The 8,837-nt window shown below is 46.4% G+C and overlaps 1 protein-coding gene across 1 annotated transcript; it reads right to left on the bottom strand.

The window, feature by feature from the left end:
* Positions 1-2,469: 2,469 nt before the first annotated feature.
* On the bottom strand, positions 2,470-8,398 carry LOC104529486 (uncharacterized; the record flags this gene model as incomplete). Its single annotated transcript, XM_010173815.1, has 4 exons — positions 2,470-2,662; positions 3,878-4,244; positions 7,344-7,537; positions 8,253-8,398. Coding segments are annotated over 4 exons (900 nt in total), but the record flags the coding sequence as incomplete, so codon positions are not given.
* Between the last annotated feature and the right edge of the window lie 439 nt (positions 8,399-8,837).

Below are 8,837 nucleotides of genomic sequence, written 5' to 3'. Positions count from 1 at the left end.
CAGCTCTCCCCCCACTCGTCCCCAAGCCTGTCATGCAGAACCCAGCACTTGGCCTTATTGAAACTCATGCAAGACAAGACTCGAGCACACGGCTTCAAGCCCGTCTTACATACCCATCCCTGCTGATACACACCTGAGAAGGTGCTGGGTCACCAGCCAATGCAGTGATCAACAGAGTGGACACCTTCTCCTGTCACATACACCATGCCACTACACGGCACGCAACTGCCTCGGTTGGGCCATCAGTGGGGCAGAGGGGGCTCGTAAGGGGTGGGTGGCTGTTTTGAAGGTCAGACATTGCTTGAAGAACTGAAAGTTATCACGGGGGTACCTGAAGAGAAGTTAAAACAGCAAACCCTGAGGTAAATGGTTTTGAGGAAGCCCTCAGTGATTCTTCCCACACATGAGGGCTGAGCTTTTCTTCATTTCTCCAAGCCCACTCCACCACCACAGAGAAGCTCCTTGCCCCATGCACGTATGGAGCCAAGGTGTGTTTGCCACGAGATGAGCTCACAGGTGTTTTTGAGAGGACTTTCCAGATCCCCACCCAGAGTTTTCATCTGCAGATGTACACGTGCAGACCCATTGAGCTGCCCCGGTTTCCACACACAAAAACTCACCCCCGCTTCCTCAACCCCTTTGAAATCAAAGATGCAAATGGAGAAGGATGCTCTGAATATTTGGAGAAGACAGTCATAGAATCCCAGACTGGTTTGGGTTGGAAGGGACCTTAAAGCTCATCCAGTCCCAAGCCCCCTGCCAGCAGCAGGGACACCTTCCACTAGACCAGGTTGCTCAAAGCCTCATCCAACCTGGCCAAGAACACTTCCAGGGAGGAGCAGCCACAGCTTCTCTGGGCAACCTGGGACACTGTCTCACCACCCTCACAGTGAAGAACTTCTTCCTAATATCTCATCTAAACCTCCCCTCTTTCAGCTTAAACCCATTTCCCCTTGTTTTGTCATTAACTGCCCTTATGAAAAGTCCTTCCCCAGCTTTCTTGTAGGCCCCCTTGTAGTCCCACCCATCACCCACCAACACGACCCTGACTATAGAGAAGGGCCTGACTGTTGACAGTGCTGACTGCTGGTGAGGGCTGCAGGCTTCAAGCAGGCAGGGAGGACACAACATTTCTGAAAAAAACACGCTGCCACTTTCTTCTTTCTTTGACAAGGTCAGATTTTTTTTTTTTGGTGATGGTCATGGTCAGCGGCACTGGCAAAAGGTCAATTTTAGGAGCCCGTTTAAGGACACAGGCACCGTTGTTGGGTGACATCTGACAGGAATTCCTGCCTGCATCCATAGTATTGCACAGTCACATGCCATGGAGTTTTGAATGATTTCTGATGGATGATTTCCTCTAGGACTCGCCAAAATTGGGCAAACTAGCTTCAAGCTCCAGATTATTTTGTAGGAGAAAGCGGTGTAACTATCATCAAAATCAGGCAAAGTTTTGGGGCTTTCTCTGCAGTTCTGCTCCTCTACGTTAAGCTGACCAGTAGAAAGAAGACATAAACCAATTCATTAATTAATCATGTAATTACTGTTTTATCAAGTGATTTTAAAATCTATATATCTAACGTAGTAACTTAAACTGGAAACAAATGTGATGACACTTGGTCTCAGACTGCAACAGCAATAAAGTTGTAAGGCACAGTCATTTGATCAGCATCTGTCTGCAGTCACTAGGAGAGATGTTTTGAGTCTCACCTGAACGTAAATCAAATGCCTTATTGAAAAAGACCAAGAGATTATTATTCCCTTAATCCTCTGCCTTGTTTTTGCTGCGGTATTACTTTAAAATTAGTCAGTCATATGAAATCGGAAAATTTATTTAATCTAAAAAAACTAGAGGTGGGATGGGTGACTCTAAAGGGGAGGATGCTCTGACACCTGCTCACAGAGGTCAGCTCTGCTAACAGCATTCTGATATGCAATGTCTATCCATCGGAAGCGATAGGAATCCTTCCAGGGAGCTACAGAGCAAACAAACTCATTAATATTGGGACGAGCCACTTGGTCAGCGTTCACTCCCATAGTGATGCAGCCAACATGAACCCTGGATGTCTGTGAATGAGGTGAGCTTTGCTGGGGGCCTCTGAAACCACCCACCCTGGTCTCTTCCTCAGCCAACACACCCCTCCTCACACCCCGCTGCGGTCAACGCTTCCTCTCGAGCGAGGAGAGAGGAAATACGTTGAGGCTTGTTCTGTTTTAGCACATGAAGGCTGCAAAAATAACCATGTTTTTCTGTAATAAGAGGTTGATTAGCTCTTCTGTTGCTCAGCGGGTGCTCCTTAAAGACAGCATTTCTGGACCAGCTGTAGCCTTAATTGAGGCAAATCATGTCCTTTGTTTGAACTGCTCTACTTGCACGGTTCTGTGTTTAGCTTGCAGAAGAAGCTGAAAGATAGCAGTGATCCTTCAGGACTCTGCTGTGTGCATGGTTCCAACACACCTGGGTATCTTCTAGGACTGAGGACTTTTGTTTTGGGACGTTGTTGAGGCAGTGGGTCTGTCCGGCAATGACTGCAGCACAGCCCTGGCAGTCAGGGGCCAAGCGGTGTTCATCAGTCCAAACCTCTCTGAGGTTTTTGGCAATGAGCAGACATCTGGCTGCTGGTGGTTGATCTCTCTGGGAGGGCTCTCATCCATGATGGGCCTGAGGAAAAGAGAGCAACACCGTGGTGAAACTGCCTCTGGGTCTGAGTATCTGCATCCTTGCCACTGGCTCTGCCACATCCTGCTCAAAACTGAACCAAAAGCTGCCCAGCCTAGGAGCAGCACGGGGCTCACCAGCTTCCCACACCAGGTCCGTGCTCTCTGCCAGTACTGTTCCATAATCCCTGAATTATCCAGATTGGAAAAGCCCTTTAAGCTCATCAAGTCCAACCATGAAACCAACACTGACAAGTCCCCGACTAACCCATGTCCCTCAGCACTGTGTCTACACGACTCTTCAATCCCTCCAGGGATGGGGACTCCACCACTGCCCTGGGCAACCCCTTCCAATGCCTCAGAACCCTTTCGGCAAAGAAATTCTTCCTCACATCCCATCTCAACTGCCCTGGACACAACTGGAGCCCATTTCCTCTTGTCCTGTCCCTTGGGCCTTGGTTGAACAGACCCACCCCCACCTCTCTCCACCCTCCTTTCAGGGACTTGGACAGAGCCACAAGGTCTCCCCTCAGCCTCCTTTTCTCCAGGCTCAACAACCCCAGTTCCCTCAGCCACAAGGGAACTCAGCACACTTGTGCTCCAGACCCTTCCCCAGCTCTGTTGCCCTTCTCTGGACACGCTCCAGCACCTCCACATCCTACATCAATAATGACTACATTAACTTCAAAATCAAAGTGCCATGTCACAACTCCTCAGTTTTACTTCTTCAAAGAAGCAACTTGATGCTAATCTTACAGTAAACAGCTTCAGAAATAACCAAATTTTGGTGCATGTGACACTTAGCTAATGCCTGCTTTATTTTCCAAAGCTTTTTCTAACATGAATTAATGTAAGTTTCAAGGGAAAAAAAAAAAGGGATGTCAGGAACTTATCCTGGGAATTAGCCAAGGAGAGTCTTGAACATGTGCCACTAGACGAGCTCTGCAACAGGCATGGGCATCAGCCCCACGTGGGGAACATGGGAATGGAGCAGGAAGAGCACAGGAAAATTCTGGGCTGTTGTTCAAGAAGATACCAAATTCCCAGTGCTCGAGGTATAAGGAACATGAGAAAATGTTTCATTTAGTGTTAGAAGTCAAAGGTAAATGTCAGCTCAAATAAAAGGAGTTCTTTTCACGTAACAGGCAGAAGACTCCAGAGACAACACACATTCTGCTGTTTCCTGCTGTGAAGTCCCTTCTGTCTGCACTGCACGTACCTGATGTTTGTTGATCCAACAGTCGCTGGTCCTGAAATCAGCCTTTGCCGGCCGATGCTCCCAGCAGGATGGCATTGCCTGCGGGATTCGGAGGCGGCTGGCACGCTGTGCTGGCTCAGGACAGCCAGGTCCTTGTCCAAAGCCTGGGCTGAAGTTTCCTGATGAGCCCTTGACTGGCATTGCTGTGCCCTCTGCCCGTTCTCCTCTTGGATGGGTATTTTTAGGCATCTTACCCTGTGGTTCCTGGTTTTCCAGGGCCTTGCTGCAACCCCCGTTAGAGATGCAGGCGAAGGGCTTTTTGGAGGGGATGGAATTAGACAATGGTTTGGGTTGGAGAACACTGCACCTTCCTGAGCCTGTGACGAACCTGAAACAGGGAGAGAAGCACAGTGATTTACCAGTTCATCTTAGTCCTCAATGAGTGAAAGGTTTCAGAGAACGCTGTGTGATGGAGCTGGGTGGGTGTCCTGGTGTGAGCTGGGCCAGAGCTGGTTCTGTTCAGCAGCCAGAACAGCGCTGGGGTTTGGGTTCAGCTGGGATTTGTTAGGAGAGAAACGCTGAGAACATCCCCATGTTGCATTTGTGTCCCTGGCACTGAAGGACTTTGTGTTTGTCCGTCTGCAAGCGCAAGATCTCAGGGGTGAGGAATATTGAACTGGATCAGCTCCATGGGCATTGGGCTCTGCCAAGGGGCTGTTCCATCTCCTGTCCCCCATGGGCAGGAGATTCATGAGGGGCTCTTCCTCTCTTGCTCTCTCTGGCTTTCGCTCGGGCTCTGGCTCTCCCGGGATTGCGGTTTTGGTTCGGGATTTTATTATTACTATTATTATAACTACTATTGTAATACCATTATTTTTTAAAGTTTTATTTTATTTTATTTCAATGATTAAATTAAATTGTTCTTCTCTCACCCTACAAGTCTCCTTACCCTTGCTCCTCAAATTCTCTCCCTCATTCCCTGTGGCAGAGAGGGGAGTGAGCGAGTGGCTGTGTTTGGCTGCTGGCCAAGTGAAACCACCACAGTGGGCAAACGTGTCCTGGGGCATGCTGGCCTTGCTGAATTACTTCCTCTGATAGTCGGGGTCACAAGTACTGCTGGTGATGTGCCGAGCACTGGAGCTGCTCATGATCTGTGCACAGCTCAAGAGGGACAGAGCCGCTCACCCACCCCCCTGTTCTCATGCAGGATCACACCTGCATCATCCTAGGCCAGTGTTTGCACTGATGTGTTTCAAATACCTGAGGACCTCATCCAGCAATCTGAAATTCAAGGCATGGGAATAATCACAAATGAGTGGATCTACTTTTATTTTTTTTTTTTAATCAGAGGCAGAGGTGTAAGAATAAGATCTTGAGATGATTGTGTAAAGTGCCTGGCTGCTAGGGAAAATATTGCACTACCTGCAGGGCTGCTAGCTGGCTCTTCATACTTTAGTCTGTGTGATCCTCAGGTGCAACATACAGAGAAGAAAAATCTTGTTCCTGACTTATGAATATAACGTGCAGGCATCTATGCTTCAAACCATTCTATATATAGCAGGGATCTGATTGCTCCTGTTTATTAAAAGAACCGACTGTGTCCAAGTGCCTGATGTGCAAGGTCTAGGGCAGGAACACAATCTAAAGAATGTGCCACCAAAACCCAGGCCCAGAAAGTTCAGCTTTATAGATCCTAATTGATGTGGATGTATTTTACTGCTTAGGTAACCACATAAAGCTGATCTACAATTTTCACTGAACGGTTTCCATCATACTATATGCTTTAAAAATGCCTATATTTCAGAAGGTTTTTTGGTTTTAAGTAAAGACACTCTGAAAGACTGGTATGCTTAACTCCAGAGCCCAAAATAACACTCAATAGCTTCCAAAGAGTGCAGATTATGTGTATCTGATGCTGCAAACGCTTTTACATAAGCACTGTTTTGCCTGGATGAGTTGTCCTTTCCTGGTCAGAAGGACTGTTTCCAGCAACAATTTCTTCTGTGGGAAAATCACATTGGGTAGGACACACTTCTGAAGTTAAGTGTTGAGGCATTTAAATACCTCTCCAAATCTTGACACGGTCTCAAGTCGCAGAGGTCAAGTGTATTTTTAACTGCCTTGTTGGAGAAAGTCTATCAGTTGCTAAAGTTTTATCAGGTATTTGCTCCGCAAAACACATACTGGTGTGTGGGCAAAGCTGGCCATGTTTGTGATTATTTGAATCTTGGTAATTATGGCCAACTGCTTGTGATTTGGGGTCTAGGTCATCCACCCCTCCACTCTCAGGTAATACTAGATTTCAAACCGCTCCATCAATCTTGTAACCAAATCTGCCAGGATTTGGTTACAAGATGGGCAGATCTACACTCAACCATTTATAGTCATATATGGCATGACAGTGGTGCACCGTGAGGTGTCTGGGGCACTGTCTACTCAATCAAAAAAGATGATGAGATCCTAATAAATCATACTCAATCTAAAGAAATCCTATCAAATCTAAAAAACAACAGATTAAATCCAAAGAGACCATGACATCATAATTCAAGATATCTGTGGTCACTGGACAATAGTCCATCCCTTTAGATTTTTCCAAACAGCTTCTGTTCTTGTTAAGGAGATATTGTTGATGTTACTGTTAATACACTTTCAAGCTTTCACTAGTTTACGTCTGTTTATACTTCTGTTTTTTTTTCCAAAATATACTATATTCTTCCAAATTTTAATAGATCAATTTTTGCCCTTGAAAGAAATGTAAAATGAAAATTCACATGCTGATATCTATTGAGGCAAAACCCCATTATTATTAACAACAGAAGGAGATTGAAGTTGTTAGCTCCTCTATTTGATATGTATTTGGAATAACCATCATTAATGTTTGTAATATTCTTGAATACCATATTCAACAAGTTGTGAAGAGTGGGAATTCTGCTTTCATTCATGTACAGGCAATTCCAGAGAGGTCTTTGGCTTTGTTCCCGAGTAGAAGGGCACATTTCATTTTTAAACTCTTTACTGAACACATCCCTTTGGTTGCACATCTTCCCCAAATTCCCAGTTGCCCAGTTAAACCTCAATTATTAGCTCAGCCGTTATTTCCATCAGTGCCAACTGGGGTAAAACACAGCTCAGTTGGAACAAGGGTATTTTCAACTCACCTGGCGCTGCCATAAATTAATGACACAAGATAAAAGTCAGAAGCACATGATGCTAAGCTGGTGGAAGATCAGCTTTGTTCCTCTTAATTCTACAGATCCATGTTGAAATATATCAACTGACGGTCAACACAGCTGGCCACCATGTCCTGAGTAAAAACTGGAATGGATGACTTAGGGTCTGGCTCTGCAATGAGATTTCCAAATTGCTGCTCTAAAGCACAGAAGCCACTTGTAAAACCCTGCAGTTACTAATACACCTACCTACCAACAGTGAGTAGCATGTGTCACTACCTGATGCTAACCCTTCCCCAGAGGTTTAGGTCCAGTACCTGAGGAACACTGGGAGAGACAGGAATGGTAAGAAGAATCAAGAGAAATCCTTTCAGTGAAGTCCTCATTGCAGATCTCCCTCAACTCATCTTCACAGCTGTCAGTCAGGCTGCAGTCTTCACCCTCTCCCTCATCACTAAGAGTCACCTTCAGTGCTTGGGTGGCTTCTTCTTGTTGATCTGTTTGCAAGGACCTGGACAACATCAAGTATCACACCTTTAGTTAGCCTTAGCTGCCGGCCACGTGCAGCTTGGCATGGCCACACAGGCAAACACCCAGACAGTGGATTTAGTCACCCTCTGTGACTCTTCACTTTCCTGGAGATATGGAAAATCATTCTAAATGCATCAACCATCTCAGATGCCTGTGGCTGATTATCTGAAAGTGTCCTACAGTTGAGTGAAATGGGGCAGATTTAAAAATACTACACGGTGAAGCAAGCTGAGAGAAATAAAACCATTTTTACTTCCAAAACAACCATTATCTGTTTACGAGATGGGGGAATCTCAGCGTGGCCTTTCTTTCAGCCTTTCATTTGGTTAGGCCAATGCAATGCTTGCAGAAAACCTCATCTACTTTCACTTCTTTCACTGTTTGAAGGGAGACACTGTCAGGGCCGAGAAGGTCTTACCAGTTATGAAAAGTCATTTCCTTGCTCTTGCTAAGCAAGTGAGCCCACCCTGCCTATGCTGGTCTTCAGTCTGCTCTAGAGAGAGAGGTCAGAGCTTCCCCCAGGTCTCTTCTCTCTTGTCCACCCTGCAGATGCTCCAGTGGGGAGGACAGAGGGAAGGGTTGTCACTGCAGGGACAAGACCATCCCCTGAAACTGCCACCAGGTGGCCAAAGAGTTTATTTTATTATTACAGCAGAAAATGAATGTCCCTTTTACGGCACCACAAGATTTCTCACCGCTTGTGCTGCTCTCTCTGTCCCCTCCACTCAGAGAACGCATCATCCTGGTGCAGCTCTCCTCCTCCTCCTCCTCCCCCTCCTCCAGAGCCGTAAAGGTTTTCTGTCCTCAGACCACAGAGTTTCAAAGCGCTCACTGCAGGTGGCTGCAAGAATGACACAAGTTCTCTCGATAACCTCAGGAGCTCTCCCCAGCTCCATTTCTAGATTGTGGATTTTAAAAGGCATCAAAGTCTGCTGTTACTCCTGAGTTTTCAGATCAACCCTCACCATTTTTTTCTCTCTTTAGTTTTAAGAAGCCCCCCACCCCAGCCACGTGCACTGTTATGTTCTGTGCAGCTTGAGCAACCCAGGGTGGCAGTAACAAAAATGGTGATTTCTGTCTCGCTGGTGTATAAGCCTGGAGCAGCAACACCAATAGACTTACTGAGACCAGTAATGCAGAAACTGCATCATTCAGCACACGAACGCGCTCTCCTTCCACATCCAACTTTATAATTCACTCAAACCATAGAATCATAGAATCACAGCCTGGTTTGGGTTGGAAGGGACCTTAAAGCTCACCCAGTCCCAACCCCCCTGCCA

The sequence above is a fragment of the Antrostomus carolinensis genome, unplaced genomic scaffold (genome assembly GCF_000700745.2).
Source record: "Antrostomus carolinensis isolate BGI_N321 unplaced genomic scaffold, ASM70074v2 scaffold47188, whole genome shotgun sequence".
NCBI lineage: Eukaryota > Metazoa > Chordata > Aves > Caprimulgiformes > Caprimulgidae > Antrostomus > Antrostomus carolinensis.
Note: the sequence above shows the minus strand (reverse complement) of the source record. Positions and strands in the feature narration are given on the sequence as shown.